Source organism: Manis javanica, chromosome 7 (assembly GCF_040802235.1).
Source record: "Manis javanica isolate MJ-LG chromosome 7, MJ_LKY, whole genome shotgun sequence".
NCBI lineage: Eukaryota > Metazoa > Chordata > Mammalia > Pholidota > Manidae > Manis > Manis javanica.
The window spans coordinates 90,178,467-90,203,364 of record NC_133162.1 but is presented as its reverse complement, the minus strand read 5'-3'; the positions used below and the strand labels follow the sequence as shown (position 1 = coordinate 90,203,364).

The 24,898-nt window shown below is 43.8% G+C and overlaps 1 protein-coding gene across 17 annotated transcripts in view; it reads right to left on the bottom strand.

The window, feature by feature from the left end:
- SIPA1L2 (signal induced proliferation associated 1 like 2) overlaps positions 1-24,898 on the bottom strand; it is a 300,638-nt gene that overhangs the window by 31,523 nt on the left and 244,217 nt on the right. For 10 of the 17 annotated variants that reach the window (XM_037025563.2, XM_037025562.2, XM_037025559.2 and 7 more), the window contains 5 exons: positions 23,133-23,264; positions 13,277-13,330; positions 12,616-12,739; positions 11,627-11,708; positions 7,289-8,579 (listed from right to left, as the gene is read on the bottom strand). In XM_037025563.2, coding sequence (XP_036881458.1) covers positions 8,433-8,579; positions 11,627-11,708; positions 12,616-12,739; positions 13,277-13,330; positions 23,133-23,264 — 539 coding nt within the window. In that variant the 3' untranslated portion in view covers positions 7,289-8,432. Of the gene's footprint in view, positions 1-7,288; positions 8,580-11,626; positions 11,709-12,615; positions 12,740-13,276; positions 13,331-23,132; positions 23,265-24,898 lie in introns of those variants that run through there. The other 7 variants (XM_037025565.2, XM_037025570.2, XM_073241284.1 and 4 more) reach the window with 6 other exon arrangements.

Genomic DNA, 24,898 nt, shown 5'->3' with positions numbered 1-24,898 from the left:
GGGGTTTTCTGATATTTGACAAATTCCAGGCCCAACTGTCACCCTTATGAAGCTCCTCACAGTCACCAGCCAGGTGGAAATGGGCAGAGAGCACCTTTAATAAGCACAGTCTTTCCCCATCTTCTCGTTCCTCATGTCAGGCTGTCCCTTCTAAACTCTACGTGTGAAGCTTTGTGGTGACGGACACAGGGATAAGCAGTCTGTCCAGGCAGCTATTTAAGATGATTTACCCCTGAACATCAGAGCTGACTCATGCTGCAAGCAGTGGGGTCAGCCAAGGCCAGCCAGCTGCAGGGCAGCAGCTCTTAGGGAGTGCCTGTCCCACTCTGCCCTGCTCACGCTCCAACCAGGGACACCAGGAGACCCCTCCCAGGCCCCAGGAGCAGGCATGGCCTAGCACAAGCCCTCAGTTCTGTGAAACACAGAAAGGCTACTCGATTAGCCCTTTGAAAACTGCTAATGGCACTGGTTAGCCATGACCTTTACAGGTCATGAAGCCAACATCAAGTCCCCAGAGGTTTTGAATGGACATTGGGGTTCCCTGCTCCAATGTTCTCCACAAGCACAGATGCTATCTTCCTTCCTTGTTGGGCTGTCAGCTGGTGTGTAGGTCTGAGCTAGACAGTTTTCCTCTAAAGGACAGGGGGCTGGGCAGTACTCCTAGCACCTCTGAAATGGTGGTGTGGGGTGACAGAGAGCCTTGAGTCTGACCTGTTCCACATCTCTACCTTGACTGTGCTCAAGTGTTCAATGGCCAGGGTGGAAATTACTGTGGGAGCCAGGCTGTAAGCAGGTCTGACAGGGTTGAGTTTAATGATTTAACATGGTTTTGAAAAATTAAGGTGCTTTCTTATTTTTACTTTTCAGTCTTGATTGTCCTAATGTGACTGTGATTAATCAAAGCCTGAGTACAAATATCCTTACCCATAATACAATGAGGGCCCCAATTCACAAACATAGCACCTCCTTTGGTATGGCTGATGGAAGGCCTCAAAGAAGGCTGTCGTAGATTCAGTCTTGCTTGAGTTCCCAGCCCTCCATCTATCTATGGTTTAGTCTTCTCTGCTATAAAGTGAGGGACTTGGTTCTTCCCATCTCTGTGGTACTTCCCCTCAGTAAGTAACAGGGCCTTTTTCTTCTTTCGAAGTATTTTCTTGCCCACGGCTTACGAACCCTCAAGCACCCCAAAGCTACTCTTTAATCCCTTCCCTGTTCCCTTGGCGTCTGACCTCACTCTTGAGCTCATCCAACCTCCCCATCCTGCTAGAAGCTCCAACGGTGGAGCCGACTGTTCAAATTTGGGGCCTGGAGCAAACATTTCAGAATCATTCTTCCTCTTCTATGCATTAATTACCAAATTAATCACTGTTCAGAGGGGGTGTGCTTTTCCCCCATTGCCTCTTGCTGGCCTCCAGAGCAAAGCTTCTTAGAATGACATCTCTTCTCTCTGAATTGATCAAAGGCTGGCTACCCCTTTAACATCCAAAGAGTACTTTCATGGTGTTTATATATTTTCTTCCACTTGTTTCAAGTCTTTATTTTTTGTGAAATGATATTTTTTGGTTTCTCTGTACCCATCCATCTCAAGTCCTCACAAATTCACTCATTCAGGTCCCCATCCCTATCCTCTAAAAGGTTTAGTTTTTAGTTCTGATAAAATATGTATGACATAAAATTAACGATGTTGACTACGTTGAAGTGTACAGCTGAGCAGTATTAAGCACATTCACGTCCCCACCATCCTGCTGAGCTCCTGGCATCATCCCCTGCTGCAACTCCGTCCCCTTACACAGTGGCTCCCCACCCCCACCTCTAGGACCCGGCAACCACTATTCTTCTGTCTCTCTGAATCTCTCTCGTAACTCATGTCAGTGGTGCCATAGAGTATTTGTCCTTTTGTCACTGGCTTATTTCACAGAGCATATCTTCAGGGTTCATCCATGTTGTAGCATGTGTCAGAATTTCCTTCCCTTTTTAAGGCTGAATAATAGAGGATAAACCACATTTCACCTATGCGTTTATCCACTGATGCACACTTGGGCTGTGTCCTCCTTTTGGTTATTGTGAATAATGCTGCTGTAAACATGGGTGTGCAAATATTTGTTCAAGTACCCACTTGCCATTTTTTTTGGGTAATGACCAGAAGTGAAATTGCAGGATCATATGGTAATTCTATGTTTAATTTTTTAGGAACTACCATACTGTTTTTCACAGCAGCTGCACCAGTTTACATTCCCATCAACAACGCATAAAAGTTCTGATTTCTCCACATCCTTGTCAATACTTGTCCCACATGTCCACTGACTTATAACACAGTTCACCACAAGGCATGATTCAGGAGGGGACAAGAACATGCACGATCAAGTCTCAGAGGAGAATAAAGGCAACAGGTTTCTACAAGAGCCACAGGTTATTGTGGGAAGGCGGCTAAATCAAATTTTCCAAGCAAGAATATTGAAAATGGTTATAGATATTGGCAAGGGCTTTTATAAATAAAATGTGCATCCGTAATGTAGATGCTCACATCCATTAATATCATGTATTTTTATGGTAGAACTAAGTTCATGCACCCATGGACAAATGAAGGTTGGCTTCTTGCAGATACGTCTTGTATATGGCTACATAATCGGATAGTATTTAAAAGATACAATTCTGCATTTGGAAATCAGTGTCACCAGCAGGAATAATCCTCATACAAACATTAAGACAGTAGACAATTAGGATAGCCAACGTTGGTTTGATTTTACATTTCAGGGCAAATCATCTAAGAAAGCTCTTGTTTTGAAAGCGCAGAACAGATCCTGTTAAGTTGGGAGAAACACTCGATTTCTGAGCTCACCTCAACAATGGAATTAGTTTCAGCAGTGTGGCCCATGTATGCCAGTCTCTTTAACTGAGTCACTACTGGGCTCCCTCTATCTGTGCTGCCTCCTCTCATGAACAGTGCTGAGTTCTCAAGTACTTAATTTAAAGGGATACAGAATGCCCAGTTTTGGACTTCTATTTTCATGCAAGTGGGAGTTGTGGGTTTCATCCTGCTGTCTGGCAAGCCCTCAGCCCAGATGGGGTTCAGTAATGACTTCCACAAGGTGTTGATCAGATCCTAGAAGAGCACATGACCACTGGGTTTAATTATTCCAATTTAATGGAGCATTCAGCTAGATCCTATTTGGTCTGATATCAATGATTATGGTCATGGGGAAGAGGGGCAAGGGCCCAGATGTCCAAGCCCCACTTATGTTATGCACAGTGATGGAGAAGACTCTGCCAGGATTTGCAATCTCCATCTGCAGATGTGTATTTATAGCTATTCTCTCTGAGCCCGCATTGATATAGTGTAGTCACATAATTTACTGAAATGCTAGGACTCTGAATACCCTTCAAGCACACATGGCTTTCCTCAAGGCTTCCTTGGATATGAGAAGCCTGGGAGAACAACTGATATTATAACACAACTCCTAGTACCAGTGCCTGACCACCTGAGGGATGGGTATGGATGGTCAGGACATTGGTGGCCCGACCCTTAATTTTGTTCTTTAATAATTCAGCCATAATTTAGCTGCTAAAGGGTATTTGCACGTCAAGGGGGCTGCTCTGCACATTTTAGATGAGTCTCTGGTATTAGGGGTGGAAAACTCAGTATTTTTCAGTGTCTGCAGATGCTAATAGGTGTATCAAAACCTTGTTTGTAAGGATTTAAGAGGGTAGTGAATTTTCTGATATTGAGATGAACTGTAAGGGGCTTAATGGATTTTTTTTTTTAAAGTAACTTAAAAGTTTCTGAATCTCGTATGTTAAAATACAAGAATATCACCTTTGGTGTGATGCTCATTTAAGGCTTTTATAAAACTCATGAGGAAATTTTCTTTGTGCCTAAGTTTCAACCCAATTCCTATTACTGACAGCCAGAAACCTATTCTTTGGGTTAATTTGGAGGTCACAGGTCAGAAACCTAATGCATTCCTTGGATGTTGGCAGCTTTCTTACCATTTTCCCTCCTATGGAGCACAAAAACACACATTTAACCTCCCACCTGCCTCTAATCAGGTGGTGGGTTAGACCCAGTCAACTGCATTTACCTTCTTGTCTGCTAGTGAGTAGCAGGCCTGAAGGGCACACACTTGATCTAGGCAAACGGCTTTAAGTCTCTAAGCACAAAACTCACAAACATTCAAGAGAACTGGATTGGTTAGTTAATCAATGGAGAAAAGCGTCTGTAAACATTTTTTATCATCTCCTCCTGTTTCCCTACCTCTTGTCTTGGAAATTCTGAAGAAAAACACTGGCTTGATTTCAGAGGATCTGAGATTACTTAATAAATCTTCATAAACTCAGGACTAAAAGTGGTAGGCTTTTGTCTCTTGGAAAGGTTTGCACAAATATATTTTAAGGTGACTGTGGTGGTAAAGAGGGTGGCTTTGTCACATGGAGGCTTGTTTCTAGGTATTGGACCTTCCACCTGGTTTGAAATCAGAGAAGGGTCTTATCTTATTTATATTTGCAGCTTCTCCAAAACTAGAGAATTTGTCAGTTGGTCAGCCTCAATTTTGAGTCAGTTCTCTTTCTAAACCATAGTTTATAGAGCATTATACTTACTTTTTTTTTTATAGCTACCTCTGATCTTTGGCTCTGTAGACAAGAAGCTATGGGTTATAGCTTTGTGAGTTAGATGAAAACTCTTGGTTAATGATATGCAATTGAATCTGCATTTTAATGGATTAGCAGAACAACAGACTGCTAGCATTCAACTTTGAAAACAGCAAAGGTAGGACTGGTATTGTTAGGCCCCTCCTACTCCCCCAAATGTAATGTATTTTTTTTAATGCTAAACCTGTTCCCTGATGCAGAGAACCACAAGATAAAAGCCTCAAAGATCCAAATTAACTTTATCACATACTAGTATGGCCTTAATAACCTAACAGATCACTCATGTGGTTAGAAAAAAGCCCTGCTTGATATTATTCTAAAATAAAAATAATTCTTAGTAGTTGTATTCCAGGATTTAATTGGTTTGTACTCAGTGAGTCCTTACAGAAAGTCAGGGTTTTTGAGTGCTTGAAGGTACATTTTGTAGCTAACAAGGTTCACTAGCATGCCAAATTGCTCACAACTACATGTATGGACTGGCAGCACAATGGGAATTCCTCTGTGGCTCATTTGTTGACTTTTGAGAAAAAGTTTAACAAGCCAAAATCATTTTGGTAATGTTCTTTGGCTTGGCCCGTGGAGGCCGACTTGAGAGATTATTTGTTCTTTTGCTAGTATAGACTGAGGAGTGCTTCTCTGAAAAATGCCTCCACAGGTGTGCCCTAGAAAGGGGGACGGCTATCTATTTGATTAGGTCCTGGTCAGGTGCCTGAATCTTCGCTACACAATGGCAGCCTTTCCATCTGCTTAGCTGCCCTCTAACGCAAATGCATCCTCCTCTGACCAGCACTGCAGAGGGCTCTGCAGGCTATCGCCAGAGACATGGCCCTCTGCTGGGGAGCTTTCAGGAAAGGCCAGAAATACATAAAACTGTTAGCTGAATGTGCACTTTATCTACTCCTCTGAAGTTTATGGCTTACCCCTGAAGCAACACTTACCCTCCTGTCCCCCACCCACCAGCAGGTCCATGACTCTACTGACAAACACATTTTCAAGTGTGACCCTTACTCTCTCCATCTTTGCTGCCCCTGCGCCAGCACCATCTCTCACTAGACAGGACTTGTTTTTCTGGTCTTTCTCTCATACCAGGGGATGGTCAACTATGCTGGTGGGTGGCTTGAGAACTAAGAATGGATCTTCCAGCTTTCAAGGGTAGTAAATCAGAGTTTATTAAACTTGCAGGAGATACTACAGGACTCCCAAAGCCTAAAACATGCATGCTATGCCCTCTGTATACAGAAACAGCTTCAGCCTGCAGGTGCTGTCCAGAGTGAACACTCACCTTTCAAAGTCAGAATAATTCTTTTAAAATATAGGTCATAGCATGCTGCTTCCTGCTTCAACACCTTCCTTTGACTCAGAACACAACCCAGACTCCACCATGACCTACAGTTTATTAATGACCTGGCTTTTTTCTCACCTGCAATGCATCTTCTATCACTTTCCCAGTCACTACGCCTTTCTGGACATTCTGACATTCCACAGCCTCAGGCCCTCGCAGGCTCTTCCCCAGCTTCTTCTGGCTGCTTCCTCACCACCTGAAGCAGCCTCCTACCTGCGGGGGTCTCTCCTGGGCACATGTCAGTGTCTCAATTCCTCGTCTTTACATGGGCATGAATATAGCAGCTCTGCCACAGGGTTGCTGTGCAGGTACCACAGAGCTCAGAACACATAGGACCTATTCAAACAATGCCAACTATTATAGTAATTTAATCAGGGAGTCCATCTCAGGCACTCTATTTCTCTTCCATCTTGGGAAACAATCTTATGTCTGTCCCCTGTGTTAGACCATATGGTGGGGAAGGTAGGGCCTGGCTGGTCCTAACCACTGTTGGTCCTTGGCTCCTCGCACAGTGCCAGGCACACAGCATGCAGCTACAGGAAAAGGAAGGGAGGGAGCTGTTTGGCCCATGATGTCCTGACTCCTTCAAAACTGCACAGGGTGCATTTTGGAAATGTGCCTGGATCTTTCAGAGGGAGCTTCGAGCAACAGCCTCATGAAGCCTACTATTCTGTCTGCTATAGGAATGTTTAGGTATTCTTCAATTCCCCTCACTGGAAGCCCACACAGGAAACACCTTTCAGGGTAAGTTCAGGACTCACTTTGCTGCCTCCAAATTCTTGACAGTTTCTGTTGTCAGAAGGCTGAGAACTCTGTGCCTCACTGGGGCTCCCTTCCCACTCTGGCCCACATTCTGCCTTCTTTGTCTTACATTTGATTCGGATTTACAGTTTACCCCTTCCTGATTATCTTTCCAATTCCTACTATTTTATTATGTTTTCTTATAAGCAACATCAAATTTTTTGTTGAATAAGATGATTGTTTTAAAGATAAGGCAACCCTGGGCAAATCACTGAACTTAGGTCTGTTTGCTGAACTGTAAAACAAAGAATCTCACAGCCTACTCAGAAATGATCTTATTAGGATCAAATAAGACAATGAAAAGTGCAGAGAATACTATCTGGCAACAGCTATTAATCCTAGTTAATCTTTGCTTAAAGTCAGATTGGGATTCTGTAGAAAGCTAAGCAGTATTCAACATGGATTAAGATTCTAAATGACTTGACGTAAATTCACATAAAATCAGACTGTTGATATATTAGATCATAAAAATCTACATTCACCTGACAACACCATTACTTAGGTGGACTCTTTTAAACATTTATTAAAAAAGCAAAATGTATGTTCATCTCAAATAGAACAATTAAAAATGGTAAAGCAATACAAACAACTTGTTACTAGCAGCATCCAGTTGTTAGAATTTCCCGCCCTACTCCTTCCTCACTCTATTTGGGGCAAGCTCGGTCTCTCCTGAGCTTGCTGCTTACCTACACCACCCTCATTATAGTGCAGGTACAACCAAAGTTTATAAAATTAACAATTTAACGGTTAAATAAGCTTAAATAAGGGTGTTAAATACAAGACACTTCATCAAAGCTTCTGTACAAAGATAAACACATTTGGCATTGTACAAGTGATTCTGCTGGTTCACAGCGTACGGAGTTCTAGTAAGTAAGCAGATTTACTCTTTCCTTCAGCAGAGCATTAACTATATAAAAGTGAGCTAAGAGTTGAAGTGACTACTTAGTGAGCCATTTACAAGGCATACACATCTTTTTTAAAAATCAGAACACTGTTAATATTCAGGCACCGTTTCCTCCTGCAAATAAATAAGCCTCTAAATTAACTGCATTCAAACTAGCATTAAACACATCAGTGCTTTCCTTTCCCCAGCGACACGGCTTTCATGACTATTTACTGTGCCTCTTTCTTATTGCTATGATCATGTGGCTGTGGAAATAAAACTACTGTACATCCAAAAAATAGAGCACCTTTAACATTAAAGTATATAGTATATGTCTGATTATTTGTATTTGTGTTTATTTTACAATACTAAAGCCCAAACTATAGTAAATTGCTTTAACATCTCTACCAGATCACCTGATAAATAGAAAACTGAACCCAACTACCTTCCCTCTGAGGTAAGCCCATGCCAGAGCACCACTTCCGTAGCATCTAAAGGAAATCTATGCGGACATCAGGGTTTACATTCATGTCGACAGCGGGAGTCACGTTCATCTTCACCTTGGCGCTGCACTCTACTCTCTCGCAATGGCTGCCAGGCAACGTCGCGGCTCCCTGTCCTGCTGGGGTGAGTGGCGCTAGACAGAGCGAATAGCAAACACATCTATGATTGGCAGAAAGCACACTTACAAACCACACATTTGTGGCTTCGAAGGAACTCTAGGCATTTCCCAGAGGTCCTGGGAGGGGTGCGGACCGGCTAAGTCTTCTTGTCAATGGTGTTGAAAAACCACTCTGTGAATCTGCGCAGCTGGGCCGCGGCCGTCTGGGATTCCTCCTGCAGGCGCATGTTGTCCTGTCGAAGATGCTGGACTTCGGCCTGGAGCACCGCCTTGTCCTGCTTTTCCTGTAGGAGCGCAGACAGGCTGAGCCGAGGTCCGCTGCCACCTTTTCTCCTCCCAGGCGGCAGTATAAACACCCCGCACCCTGACTTTTTACTTTTTCACATATTTGTTTTCTGAGGGAGTGGGTGCTTGAGTTCCCCAGCACTAACTTGCCTGCTCCTGGCTTTTGTCAGAAGCAAGGGGATGGGGGGAACGACTCCCGCCGTGTCCCCTTTCCTTCTGCCCTGCCCCCAGTGGGCATCGAGACGCTGTCCCACAGTGAGAGTGAGGGTCGCAGCTGATGCTGCCCTCCGTCCGCAAAGAGGGAGATGACAGTATGGGGCTAAGAGGAATACCCTTAGTGTGCCCGGCTTTCCCAGTCAACCTCCTCGCTTACAGACCTGGCACAGACATACCCACTGGTCCCAGGTGCGTTTACAAATAACGTCCTTAGGCCTTTCGCCCCATCTTAAAGCTCTCTTGCCACAGGAATATTTTCATAATGACTTTCTAACTTTCCGATTACAAACTATGTAAAAAATATCACAATTTTTCAGAAGAATCACATTTGGAGTTTCCAATACACAGTAACAAACACATAGAATGCCAGCTGCCATTCCCAAATGCTGAAAGGACATGTAGCCCCCAGCAGAGAATGGGGTCATTGTCAGATTATAATCATTGGGTTTTTTTAAGGGGCCCTAATTTGACTGCTAAAGCCACAGATGCCAGCACAGTGCCCGATGGCCTCAGGGGATGAGCTGGGGCTGCAGCCTCCTCAGGAGACTCCCCAGCCTTGGCATGCCTGGTTCCACCCCTGACGTGTGCTTCCAATTCCAGTCCTCTTGGTGGATCTTCCAAAACCACTGCCTCACCACACCTCTAATGGACACAGTCCTAAGAGGAGGCTGAACGACAACTGATTCCTGACTGCTTTGCAAGGACAGAGCTCAGTCTACCCTGGATCCTGTTTCCTTGGGCACACAGAAGTCCAGGCTGCTCCACCATCCCACCGCCAGCCGCTCAATTCTCAGCGTGGCTCAGAGCATCCCTACATTCTGCCCTCCTCCACCCCTCCTTCCATGACCCACAGACTTGCACTTCGTCACTAAGACCCTCTCAACTCTTCATCTCTTCCCTGAAATCTCCTGTCCTTCTCACGCTGGAAATGCATCCTGGCTATCTCCCGAGGACGCCGCCTCCGCAGGCGCTCCCTGAGCGGTGTGAGCAGGGCTCTCCCTCAGCCCAGCAGGGAGTGTCCCTCTGCCCAGTGAGGGTCTCTGCTCTTCCCTGACACTACCTCCTTTGAGAAGCATGGCATTAGATTTTACAAGACCTGCTACCCTTGTTTGCTGCCATTGATTACTGTATCTCCAGTCCCTTTCATCATTGGTAGAAGAGTCAAGAATGTGATTCACTTTTCTTCTTTGCTGCCACCCATCATGTTTCCTGATGATTTCAGATTGTGACAGTCCACCCAATTCAGTCTATCACTTTGTCCCTCTGATTTCGAAACTTACCCCTCGCCCACCCTCACCTCGTCCACTGCCATGGCCCTGCACCCCACTGTTACTGATCACTGCACATCTTCCCAAAGGCTTCAGTCTCCCACTTCCTGACCACCACTTTTCTTTTTAAAATAATTTCTCCAGTATCCTGTCCTCCAATAACTACTGAATCCACCAGTCCTACCTTATTTTCACTGTACATCAACAGCCCCTGCAGTGACATTACTTCTTCTCACTAGCTTAGACTCTGGGTCCCTCTGTTTAATTGTATTCTACACACACACACTAGGGTTTTTGCTCACTCACCTTGTCTAAACTCTAATATTGGTTAAATTCACCTCTCCAACTATCCTACATGCACAGCTGGAGACAAGGTAAGCAGCCATCCCAGCTTGCCTGGGACATTCTTGGTTCCAGCTCTGAAAGTTCTGTGTCCTGGGGGGCTTCCACCCTAGGTGAACTGGGAACATTCAGGTTGGAGACAAACACTCTACTCTGCTAACAGGTATCCCTTGAACTTACACTGCAAATTTAAATGTACCTTCAGCCTAGCTTGGCAATCCTACCAAACATGCCTGGTCAATTGACCCTCTATTGGACACCTTATCCTTTATCCTTAAGCCTCTTACTCCTTCCTACCACTCACTCTCAGCTCATGACTAGAAAGCAGGAACCATCAGAAGAGGACTTTGTCAACCTATCTCTGCCTGGACTTTGTGTGTGTGAATGTATGCATGCATATGCACAATACATGCATGCACACACCCTCTGCTCTGTTCTAGTGACCACGTATGAATTGCCCTGACTCCAATCCATTTCCCAAGATTCTTCCCTGTGCACAAGGTCAAGGCCTGACCCTCCCATTTTTCACCTACACCATATTTCCTTCCCAACTGGGTCATTTCCATCAGAAGTCACACCAGCTGTAATTTGTCTCTTTTTTACGACAAAACCCTTCCCATGACACCTGCCTGGCTTGCCATCACCCTCCAGCTACTGCACCCCACTCTGTTTCCTTGGATAGCAACACAGTTAGTTGGCACAGTGTTGATGATCCAACAGGAGCACAGCAAATGTCTGTGGAATGTAGTATTTAACTTCTACTGCAGACCAACCACACCCAGGCTGATGTGTAGCATAGAGCACAAACTTTGAGGGTTGTGAAGCTGACTGAGGGAGCACAGTAGCTGGGGGACAGGAGACTTTCTGGAAGCAGCCAACTCCTCATAGGGTCAGCTCATAAACAGCTGGTGCAGTTGTTAACTCTTTGAACCAAAAAACGCCAGCCTGCTGTGTTGCTACCTTGCTCTGAAGTCTGGCCCTCCAGTGGCTGGCCCTCACTTAGTCACATCTATTGTGATCCTGATGTCCCCATAAAAGGAAATATATTAGCTGTGGGCCAGACACAGAAATAAACCTTAGATGTCTATTTCTACTTCATTGCTGGATTTTGATTAGGGCAATTATCTTTCCTCATTCTAAATTTTATTTCTAGCCATTAAAAGGGATTTATTGTGTAAGAGGACGTGCTCGGTTCATGGGTTTACAGTAGATTGCTTTACCTTCCGAAGGTCAGTCTGTAGCTGCCGAAGAATCAATTCTAGCTGATTGACTTTACCAGTCAGGGTTGATGGAGACCTCGCCCTAGCAAACAGGTGTGGAATCAGAAAGACTCAAGAGCACTAAAGTCAAGGCATTTCATTCGGTATTTTTGTTGGCAAAGTGTTCACTCAAAAAACTATCTCTTGTGCTTAGAGCCCAACTGGGAAATAAATAATATTATGTCAGATTTGGGAAGTGGATATACTGCTGCTTTGATGGAAATCCCTTCTGGGAGTCTACTGATTTAGAAAGGGATTCAGAATCTCTAATGGTATATATGTTTCTAAGAAAACAAAAGATAGATCGTCTAAGTAGGTTTAGCCACCTGAGACTGGGTAGATCAGAGTGAAGTCCTGGGAGACAAACACAGATTCAGTTTCCCCAAGCTGCCTTTCTCCTTCAAGAAAATACCACGAAGGCAAATGTGCAAGTTAATGGTAACTCCAGTTCACATAATAGTTCGAATTAGGTAAAGAATATACATTCTAAAGGCAAAAAACACATCAAGAATATAAGGAAAAGAGATGGTTCATTCTTGGCCCACTTGAGTGGAAGCCTGAGGCTGGGCGAAGGAGCAGGCTCTGGGAGGAAGCATGCCCTTGCCAGGTCAGCACACGAGCCTGGCGAGTGGGAGCGTTCAGTGAGGTCCCGTCTGGCACTGTTGCAGTGATTAGGTGGTAGATGCTGAGCCTGGGCCCAGCCTCACCCTCAGTCAGTGGACCTCATCACAGCGAGCATGGGGCTACGTGTCTGAGCAGGCAGGACCTGGCCAAGGAGCAGGGCAGTTATATGCCAGGCCAGTCCCATTCAGTCCCTGCTCTGCATCCCCCAGAGTAGAGGAAGGCATGGGTGGAAAGGCTCCTCTGGCTGGCCCAGAGTTAGCTGAACCCCTGTTAATCACTGGGGAGAGGGATAGCGGGAGGCAGGGGGTCCCCAGGGGCACACATACCCAGGTGTGTCCATGAAATCTTTGCCACCGCTTGGATCTACACATAAAGGCAGCTCGTGGACCCCTTCCAAGTCCTGTGTGTGTTGCATATCTGTCAGGGTGCAGAAGGACGCCACTCTCTGGTCTGTGGAGGGGAGACACACAGAAAGAAGGCTTAGTAATAGCTGTGAAGCAGCATTTCTTTGTGGAAATGAATTCTGTAACTAAATATTCTCCCCCCTCCAAATGAGTCACTGCATTGCAAATAAAACCAAGAAAAACAAACTCAGGCAAGCTGCTGACAATCAGAAAGCATTAAGATTGGCTGTCCTGGGCTATATGGCCTCTGTACATCACAGCCATGGGGACAATTAGCAGATATTGGATTTGCTACAGACAATTTGCTTTCTTCTTTCCACATCCCAAGAAATGCCAAAGCTGCCAGCTGTGCATGAAATAATGGTGTTGGATGATAACTTTGCCGATGAATATAACCAAGGAGACAGATTCTCCTCCAGCTCTCCCCAAACCCGGAGGACATCCCTGAGACACAAACCCACGACACAGCTCTCCTGGGCGACCCCAACCCTCCAAGCTCGAATAACCATGCAGACGTGCAGACATATGAAATATAAGAGAAAGTGACAGATTCGAAAGCCCATGATCAGCCCCCGAAAATCACCTAGATAGGACGTGTGGTGACAGAGCAGCCCAAGTTCTTCATCTGAGTCAAGACCTGAAATAAGATTTAGAATTTTCCTATGAACAGTGATCTCTCTCCGCACTTGAGAGCCTCTGCGGCGCACATATGGTTCAAACGATGTGAAGTCCTGTGAAATACATCTTGTGTGTGCATGTCCACATGTGTGTGTACCATGTGCTACACCAAGAGAGGCTCTCGAGAGCCAACATCAGGCAATGCCAAGCCATGTGGTTAGATCATAAATTTCATGTGTAACGGTCTTGGCTGGATGTGCACCTGCTGTGTACAACAGATATGTGACACGCCACACACATGCAAATCCAACCCTGAGAACATGTGACCATTTTGGGTTTGCTTAAATGACCCACTCCATGAACAAAAAGAGAGTGACAGTGAAAGAAGTCAGCTACATAACCTTACTAGAAACTCTTAGGAGAAGATCTGAGGGGCACTGTGTCTGTAGCAGCAGGACCATGATTGGCACAGCTACCCGGCCTTATTTTAGCACAGGGCTTTTTCTACTCATGGCACTGGCTACATCATGTCCAATGTTTTAAGCCCTAGGCAGGAAATGGAATAGAATCGCTATCAGATTGGCCCAGCTATGTGGGCTGAAAACACTGACAAGAACCCCTGGTCCAGAAATGCTGACTACCAGGCAGGAAAAAGTCCTGCTTTGAACAAACTGAAGGTAAGAACCAGACTGTACCTCATGGTCTACTCCCCACCCCCTGGCACCTCCCCCTGGATCCTGAGCACACAAATGGACTTCCAGCAGAGTCCTGCGACACAGCAGGTCTATTAGTGCTGCAGCATCTTTTTCTTATGATTGACTAATGGCCAAGAAGTTGCACTGGAGTCTGTGATAGGGGTGCTCTGCTCTTAATTTATCCCACTGGCTGCTGGATAAATCTCCTAATGAGGTTACCTGCTTGCTTGGTTTGTAGAGACTCACACATTTCCATTAATTAGAAAGGATGGAGATGGCAAAGGCTGCCAGGAGCACACAATAGGACCTGGGCTGGAATGTGGCAATCACCATGCTGGCAGCATCCAGCAGAGGCCTGCGCCCTCCTGGAAGTTGTGCTGAACACACCAGGTGATCAGCCCCACAGGAAGGTCTCTGGATGTGCATCCCACTTTCCTACATCGGGGTTTCTCAACAGTTGTTAGTTGAAGGCAACTAACATTTCTGTAAAGCTTTAAGGATGTCCTTCTCTGCACTTCAAGTCTTCTACTTGTCGATGTACATTCTGTAGTTATGCATTCCTGGGAAACAATCACACACCCAATTTTTTGGCAGGGTTATTGCAGAGGATGAAATCACCTGTAATTCAGATTAACAGTATCATTTGGGCATTTCCTACTTCTAAGTGACAGGATGTGAGTGGCAGAGGTGGGAGGGAATGATGTGCATGCTATGCTGGCCAGAGGTGAGCAGCTCTCAGGGTGGGGTAGGAGGGTCTGCACGGCTATAATGTCCAAGATAACCCTCTGTTCTGTGATGGCCCCAAATAAGGGCTCACTTCACACTTAAAAAAAAATCTATAGCAGATGTTCTTTTATTCCACAGTGAATTTACTGACAAAAAAAAGCAATATCAAAAGAAAATAATTTACTTCTTCTTAAGAGTTCTATTGACTTATCCATATTTTATGCAAACCAGTGATTGATTACTTGGTTAGTTCTTTCTTAAAATATTTGAGTCTGATGGTTGAGTCTAAATATCTGGATGAAAGCATCTTAAATTGCTTCATCTTTTTTACCTGAATTGATAAATGTCCATATATTTGACAGAAACAGAACATGCTACTGGCAGTCATTCAAACATTCCTTGGGGAGAAACAAGGTCTTACTGGTCAGGAGGCAAGAAGCCAGGAATGGAGTTTTGCCAGCAATGTAATTTCACAAAGAGGATTTCACTTTGGATCTGAAAAGCTTGGGAGGTTGAAATGCAAACAGAATGCTACTTGATGAAGTACAGACTCTGTAAAATAGCTAATTTTAGTGACAGTTTCCAGTGGAAGCTTTATTCCTCCACAGCTTATTTCTGTGATGATAAATATTCAGTAACCAAGTAATTACTGACATTGAACCAAATGGCAGAGACAAAACTGTATGAAATGAGAAGCTCATAGGATAAACGTCATGTAAATGGTTAGCATAGCAGAGATCCAATCACCCACACTCCACATGTACAGCCTATTTCTTTATTTTCCTCCTGTTCTTTCCTGTAGAAGCACATGGGGTAAGGCAGGGATGGGAGGGGAAGGGGGCACTAGGCATGGCTTCACATGAAACAAGCCATCCTTTATAAATATCTTCAGAAAAAACCTTATTTCAGGGTCAATTTCTTATTTTACTCCATGTAGCAGTAAACTAAAGGAGAGGATGAACATCAACAAGCTATTGCATATCTAGAATGGAGATGTAAAGTAGTTGCCTACAAATGACTCCTATGACCCCAGATGGGCTGCTTGGAGCACTCCTGGAGAACAGTGAGGCCACACCTACCTATGGGAGGGATGGATGAATGCTCTGATCAACTAGTCATGTCTGCTGAGGGCCTGGAATAGGAGAATGGTGTAAGCACTGGAGATTGGCTTACAGGACATGCCAGTTTAAGATGAGATTAAACTGAACCTACTTCCACAAACAAAGCTCTTCTAATATGACTTTGCTACAGATACACTAGAGAAAAGCTGGGGTTTTATAGCTGCATGCAGGAAATTAAGAGTTCTGACTCTGACAACTGTTTATCAGATTGCAAACGGTGATGACAGGGAAATAAAAAAAAGGTTACACTGCTTTTTAAACATAAAATGTATTGGTTTAGGCCTTTTGCATCTCATTGAAGAACATAGAAAGATAATGATCTAGAATCTGTTTCTTCAGAGCAAAGAAAAGTTCTACAATTATTCTTTATTTAAAGTCCAACAATTTTCCTACTTTTGGGACAATGTATTACTATATTAATTTGCATTTTTCATCTAAGTAGCATTTTTCTTCTCTTTTAGCTGATTGTTACCTTAGGAGTTTATAGACAGTATGCCACATTGTTTATGCTTGTACACACACACACACTCTCTCACACTTGTGTAATGATCAACTACTATTAACTTTACAACTTTATTGACTTCAAGCTGAACTTTCACAACCAAAATTGTTCTGGTCATCAAATTTATGCTTATGATGTTTAAGAAACCAAGGGCATATGGGACATAATAAATTAAAAGTATAAATGTCTATGGTTTTAGAAAATAGATTTATATGGAGTATTTCATTTCCAAGGTGGGGCCTGGTAAATGAGTTGCTAACTGTGCAAATGTTCTGCAGACAGACATTCACTCCTGAGCACACACACATATCCATGCCTATGGGAAGATGACACCTGTTACTACCCAAAGGGCAGAGCTGAAATCCAGAGTGGAGGATGGCCTTGTGCAGTGTGAGGCTGTTCATGCCATATGGGACACTGAGATCAGAGTCTAGGATCAGCTTGTAATTTTACCTTTTAAGCCTGTTCTGGTTGAAACAATATCCATTAAACAAATGCTCAAGAATACATATCAGCTGTATACATCTGGGATTTTGGTAAGTAAGAACTACTTTAAATCCTACTTTAAAAAGAGACCACACTTCCCTTCCCCTGCATCACTGCTCAACCCACAGCCAGCTTTTCCAGTTGGGTGTGTTCACGTGACCACACCAGAGGGGGATGGAATCTATTATATTTAGTATTTAGTACATTTCACATTATTCTACCTAATAGAGGGAAAGGTGGGCACTGCAAGGTGACAGATACATCTTATGGCATGACATAGATCACAAATTTTATTTAGGTTAGGAGTCCTGATGTACAAAGGGTCACATCTCACCCTCAGCACATGGAAGAGCTGCAAACGTTTAAACACAGTCTGAACCATGACTCAGCCAGTTGTTTGAATGTGACTGTCACAGGAGAGGAGGGTCAGGAGGCACAGGCTCTGAGGAAGGAGGAGGGCACACTGTCCTTGACTTACCTTTTCCCTCAGAGTCCATAAATTCTCAGTTTTTTGACATTTAGTCTTTTGGGTGGTTTGGTTATCTGTCTACTCACTTAATAATTTTCAGTAATGCTGTATAGTATTTGTCAGAATTCTTTTTATTCTTAATAATTTCTTCAAAATATTTTATAAAATTTTATTATCTAATAATTTCCAGTAGGCAAGTTCTCAGGAATTTGATCTCTGGTCAAAGGGCAGGCACATTTTTTGACTATAGCTACCTATTGTCAAGTTGCTTAAACAAAAAGGGGGATTCTTTTTTTATAATGATACCAGCTGTGAGTACTCTTCATAGCCTCCAGGAGCTGCTGCATAATTTTTCATACTCAGAAGGTGTGAGCTTGTTGCTCATTATTGTTAAATTTACATGTGCAGTTCAGCATTTTCAAGGATTTATTGTATGATTCTTCTTTTGTGAAATGCATCCATATGCCTTGACTACATGTTTATCAGGGGGTTTGGTATTTTTTGCTGGTTAAGTTCCTTCATGCTCTGGAGACAGCCTTGGTTCACCTATCACATTTATTACAAATCTTTCCCCATATCCCCCTTTATATTTTAATGTTCTCTTTCAGGTTCATAGATGATCTAAATATTTACATACTTTTTTTCTGGCCATATTACATTCCATATGTTCTCTCATTACTCCATAATTTGAAGGTTCTATCATTGACTTTTCTAATTCCCAGACCCAAATCAAGTATGTAAATTCCTTTTGCATTTAACTTTTAAATATACCCAGATTTTCAGGCTGGGCTTTTTTTTCTTCAAAAGGACTAATTTCTATTTTTTTGAATCATTATTATGTTGTTTTAATTATTACTGAGTTATAATACTTTTTTGTTGGACACTGTTCATCTGTTTTCCAGATGGATGCAATTAAGTTTTTTTTAACATATCATATCCTTTAGATATCTGAATTGTAATTGTATTAAGTGTATGCATTAATTCAGGAAGGACTGTCATCTTTATTATGAATGTTCTATCCATTCGTATCCTTACACATTTTAGGACTTCTCAGTTACTGAAGTGTCCTTTGCTTTCTCTAATTATAACCTAATGATGGCTTAAATCCAAGGGAATTCATAATTTGATCTTGATGATATATCTAGGTGTCCTTTACTACTGTTACATTGGAAGGCTGTCTGCAAAGATGGCTGTGTTCACAGGCTCCTCTGCACACCAAGAGGCCGAGGCTATCTCCCTCCTCTGGAATCTGGGCTGCCTTGAGGCTGCTTTGGCCAATAGAATGTGGTGGACATGATGTTCTGGGTCTTCTAATACCAGACCTTGAGAAATCATATGAAGCTTCTGCTTTTGCTCTCCTGATTCCTTAAGCCATATGTTTAGAATTACCCTGCCGGAGCCAGGGGTCCAGCCAGACCCCAGCCAGTCCAGACAGAAACATATGAGTGAAGTTCCAGCTGAGCTCCAGTTGAATACAGCTGCATGAGTGACCCCAGCTGATACCATAAGGAACAGAAGAACCACCCAGATGAATATAGCCAACCCACAGAATCTGACACATGATGAAAACTATTGTTTTCAGCCATACATTTTAGGGTGGGTGTGCTACACAAAAATAGATAACTGAAAAAATTAATGATGCTTTGAAATGAGGCTTATAAAAATGAGAAATATTCTTAGTTACTTTACTTTGTTATCTCTAATAATTTCTTTTTTATCTTTTATTTTCTAAATATAGAAGCATACTAGAAATGTTTTTTTACCTCCAAAATTAATTCATTTTTTCCTTTGCACTGCTTATTTAAATGTCAAGGATTCCAGGGAAAAATGAAAGGACATGGTCCCAACAGATACCCTTGTTTAGTTTCTGGACTTAAGGGATTTACTTATAAATATTTTTATGTTAAGTATGATGTAACTATTGGGAATAAAGTAGGTATTCTTTGTTAGGTTTTGAAGGTATCCCTCAAATCTTAATTTTTATTGGAAATTGGTACCAATTCTATTAGATATATCCTTTTTGGGAAGTGGACATAACTTTCAATTATTTCATATAATGTAACTTATTGCTATCATTATTTTGAAACTTTGAAAACAGCTCTAGAATGACTAGTTGCAGGTGATTTGGGGAGTTGGGGGTGCTCATGTGCAACTTTCCCATGCCCTGCATTACTTTGGCCTTTGACTGTTTCTTATGCTCCCCCACCTCCTTTACTACAAGAAGGATCCAATTATCTTATTCATCAGACTTACTCCTATATAGCTGCTTGACATTTCTAAATAATTTATTTCCCTTATGTATTAGTTAATACTAATCTCCTTTCTCATTTCTAATTTTGTTTATTTGTATTTTCATTTTTTTGATCAAATTTGTATTAGTTTACCAATATTCAAAGGAAAATTAATCGGATTTATTTATAAATTGCAGTGAAATTCCATTTGCCAGTTTAAAAAAATCTATTTTTTTTTCTATCACAGCTTTTACACAATCTTTTTCAAGTACAGTTAAGTTAGTTAATTTTCATTTTTTTCCTATTTAAATAAACATTTTTTAAATACTACATTTTTACTTTAAGATCTACTCTCTGGCTGTAGTCCAGGGATTTTAATACATCGCATCTTTTTCATCATCACTCACCAGAAAAGAAAAAAGGCTCTTTTTATATTCCTGAATTCTTCCTAGCACAGTAAATGTTCCTAAGAGTAAATGTTAAGAATTTTCCACATGGTTAGAGGTTTTTGTTTGTGTTTTGCTTCTATTTTTTGTATTTAATTCTGTTCCCTTGTGGTCAGAAATACAATATGGAAGTGTTCCTCCTCTTTTGAAGGAACATACTGAATGGTTGTGCCCAGGAGAGCTTGGAGAAACTTCACCCATGATAATACTGTCTACATTATGTTCTGCATACTCAAAGGGCTGAAATATATTTAAGCAACTATGGTAGCAACCGCTTACTGTGGTGCCTCTGTTCAACTCTTCACTGGTATACCAAAATCAACATTCCCATACTCATGTGCTCAGTGTCAGTTTTAGCTCTTAAACGAAGGTGAATATATGATATGCCAAAGCGTGGGGGAACAAATGAGCTAGGTCAGTGGGGCAGAGGCTCGTCTCCCTGGATGAATTAACACTACTGGATTTCGGGAGGGCCATGGTATCAACAGGAAGACACATTCCATTTGTTAAAGCCTATTTTCAGATGTATTGACCACTGATGTCATGGTATAAGCACAGCATTATTTTGGAGGGGTCTGAGCTAAATAAGGCACCTTGAAAACTGCCTTTATTCGTTTCTAACAATTCAACAAGCACATGGGTAATTTCTGGGACCATTTCTTTATGATGTTTGGTCCAACTCAGAAATGGCTTTGAGAACTGGTTCAAAAAGTTCAAATCACCAGTAGGGCAAGTGTTACCTAGGTGGAGACACTCTCCTTGAATGTCAGGGTGACTGACCACCCCAACTCCTCTCACTGACACAAGAGAATCTGATTAGCAAAAGTATGGAGTTGCAACTTCTCAACTGAATTTTCCTAAGCTGATGACTGTCTCAAGGTGATAATGCTGTCCTATGGAGTGGCATCAAAAATATGAAATTTTTAAACATGACATTAACTCCATATTTTCTATAAATGTTGTTTAGAAACTTCAGAAAACTTACATAACCCCAAATTCTCTCCCCTGGCAAACAGAATTGCACATTCTTTGTTTAACTTGGGTACCCATGCACTGGCTAGCTGGAATTTCCCTGTCAGGCTTTCTTTCCTTTGTCTTGGGTGCCAGCTCCCACCTACACTGTAATGTCAACTCAGAAAGACTCTGATAAATATAACCACAGGCCTGGAGGCTTAGAGCTGCAAGAAGCCTTCAGGTTCTTTGGCAGAGATCTTTCTTCATTGTATGATGGTAAGACGAGTCCAATGCAAATCAGCATTAACTTCCGAGGAATGTGGTCAATCTTTGGGAGTTGCCACAAAGTGGACATGTCATGGTTAAATGACTTGCCTAAAAGCCCACAGGCCTGCAGCAGAGCTGTGATTATGACCAGAATCTCTGGATTGGTAATTCAGTCACTGCTGCAGGTGCCATGGTCCACCACCCACTTTTAGCCCAGCTCCCTGAAATTCCATAGCAGCAATTTTATTCAGAAGGGGTGCAAGGTAACCAAGCAAAGACACAGAGGAGGGTGGATAATGTGATATATACTGTTTTTAATTTTTTAAATGAGCACAAAATGCAAAAGGACCTCAGAGGTCAAAAGCAATACTATAAGTTGGGATGGCTCAAAGCTTCACCATCCCCTGGGTATTTAATACCTGCTTATCCTTTGGTGGTAGCTCATCTCATTTGGTTATCTTGTTACATGCTTAATAAATACAGACAAAGAATATAAAATAAGCAGCCTTCCCTTGAGAAACTTATCACCTGATAAGAAGACACAGACATTTAAATAAAGCAGATTCAGTGTGGTAAGTACTACGCAGATGTTTATGGAGTAGGGGAACACAGCCTGGACAGAATAAATGTCCTTTGATCTCCAAGGGTCAGCCAGTGTAAAGAACATGCCAACGAAAATGCCATTCTCTGTTGCCTGGGTTGCTGTGGACAAGACAGCATTCCTGCTCATTGGTGCTGGGACACAGGCTTATAGGGAATAACTGGGCCTTGAGCCTGGGTATGTTACAGTATGTAGCCAACTTCTGGGGATGTCAGAGAGTAAGGCTACATCACAAAGCAGAGACATTCTGAAGCTTCCACATGAATGAATACTTTACAAAGCCATGATCCCAAAAGCAGTCTCACTCTTATTAAGGGAGGAGGAAGAACCTGTGCATTTTGCAGAAATTTCCCCCTAACAGCACTTCTTCTATCTACCCCATCTATTGCAGCTAAACTTCCCTGGAGCAAGTCCATGGCAGGCCTCTCTAGTAGGGAAGCCTGATAAGAGGGCAATGAAACAAGCCAAATCTGCCTTCTGCAGCAGCTGCTTTGGAGACACACCTGCCCCTCCTGAGAAAAGAATCTGGTTTTGTTTCCTGAAGCCTGGATGTCACAGGGGATGGGATCTGGGCCACCAGAAGCTGAGAAGGTGAGCAAAAGCAGAGAGCAGGCTGTGCAGGTGGCTATGGGCCCTGCCTGCACTGACTGCAGAGAACAGGAACCCTGGGGTTGCTGGGGCCCTGGCACTACTACATTTGAGACGGGGCTCTCCTAAAATGACCCACCACCTGTCAGCTCTACCAGTCACCCTAGGAGAAGCTGAACTAATAGCAAGAACACAGCAGCAAATGGCAAAAAGCCATCATCCCAGGGTCATTGGCTGCCTTCTACCCACAGGGAAGGTCCTGAGGATTCGAGTGAGGCAGTCAGCTCCCTTGTTTGTGTTGAGACTTTATCTGTAAGCTGGGAAAAAGCTTTCCTAAGGGACAGCTGGGCCTCCTCAGCTCACAACAGCATGGCTGCTGCAAGGGCCTAGAGATGTGCTGGCACAGCCAGCTTGGACCCACATTGTTAGAGGAGGAAGCTGAGGCCTAGACAGGCAGAGAGACTGTAAATTTCAGGTAGGAAAACAGAGGTCAAAAAGGAAAAGTGAGTTGTCCCAGGCCACCTCTGAACTGCTTTTCAGGTTTGGGAATCTGCCCATTTCACTGAATGACATGGTCTCCCTAAGGAAATGTCCTCAGTCCCCGCTTAGGCCTTCCCCTGCTTGTTTTCCTCTTAAAAAGTGCTCAAAGTATCCAAAAAACTAACGCAAAGGACCTGAGACATACACGAGTCCACAAAGTTGCTGCCCCAGGCCCCAGAGGCTGCACATCTTTACCTTCAAAGGCCCGAGCAGCGTCCACAAGGTGGGACCAGTCCAACCCTGCGGCCGTGTCCGGGAGGGGCATCAGACCGGGGTCTGCACACTTGGACTTATCCGATAAGGACCCATCGGAGAACCAGAACTCATCTAAACAGAAACAAAATCAGAGCATCAGTCAGATGGCAGCATGGGTACCAGCCGGCCCCTGATAGGGGTCCCAGAACTTTTCGTGAAAGCTCTCCTGTCCCCACTAAGAAAGGAGACAGTGCAGCAGTTGTGCGCATACACAGCTGGAAAAACAGAGGTTTGTAAAAAGGCCATGACATCCAGAGTCCTTAGAGGTCAGCCAGCAAGTAAAGACTGGGTGGGAGGATCATTCAGGTCCTGCACTTCTGTGTGGAACAGAATGGGAATCTTAATTTTCTTCCAGGGCAGGCTTCTCCTGAGGACATCCATTCACATCGAACTGCAGGATCAATTCCTGTTTTCTTTAGGGGTGACTGCCCCCTTTTTAAAAGTGTTGCAAGCATCTACTCTAAAAATGGTTTGGCATGATTTCTGTATCCTGATGGCTTAAAAAGCTTCCTGAAGGACATAGTTATGTAAGCTGAGCACTACAAATTCAAGATGCCGTAAATACCAGTTTATCAGAACAATGCAGGAAGACTGTTAGGCTGGAGGAAGGAAAAACAAGGACATGCAAACAGAACAGAGATGCCATAGGGGGAGAACAGACCAGACCCCAAGGTCTGTGCCTTATATGGAAAGGGAACAGCTCTTCCTGAATTTCATTCTTTTGATGTGCCAACTAAGACCCGAATGTCAGCCTCCTCCCTCTTGGAAGGAAAAAAAAGTTTCTAGTTGTCTATTATGTCACCTTTAGCCAATCATACCTCTCCACGCCCCCTAGGATAGCTTGCCCACTCCTCCCCCTCCTAACCCCTTATAAGCCCCCACCTTCCTGACGGGGTGTGACTTCCCCGGCCTGTAGTACCCAGACCGTTGAACATCACCCGGGAGCTGCACTCAAATAAACTGCCTGGCCCTTTGTTGCCTCTCTTCGCCTGCTTATTTCGGCTAAAACTTATCTTACATTTGGTGCTGAAACCCGGGAAGGAGTGTGAGCGCGGGGCCCCGATCGGCCACGGGTGGCCCTGCCCCCTCCTTCCCCGACCTGCGACCTCAGCCTGCTCTCCGCTGCGTGGACTGTTTTCCAGTGAGTCCCTCAGTTTCCCCTGGTCTATTTCCCTCCCTAACTCCATTTCACCTGGTCCATTAGAAATCATACGTATGTCCAGGTGGGGCATTCGGCCCACCCTCTGTGGGCATCTGGCCTGCCCCTGGCCCTGCGGTACAGGAGACGTCCCTACCGCAGGCCCCAGGACGTCTGCGGGCATCCGGCCCGCCCCTGGCCCTGCAGTGTGGGAGACGTCCCTCACCCAGGCTCCCAGGCCGTCTCCCCTGACTTGGCATGCTTGGGACGCTGGGCGCTCCTCTCAGCAGGATTAGTTGGGAAGTGGCACAGACTTGGGGAACCAGCCCTCAAAAGCAGAGGCTCAAACCCCACTGCGGTGTCTCATTTCTAAATTGGCTACTTATGTTTGTCCTGGGAAGTTTGCAAATGGAAGCTAGTCTTTCTTTGCTCTGAGGCCGGGCATCAGTATCCCTTGGACAATCAATCTTGCTGGCCCCCTGAGGGAACTTTCAACTTTAGCCTCCTCACCAACTCGATTAATTATTGCCACTGGAGCAGAGAGTAGAGTGAAATTCCATATGTGCAG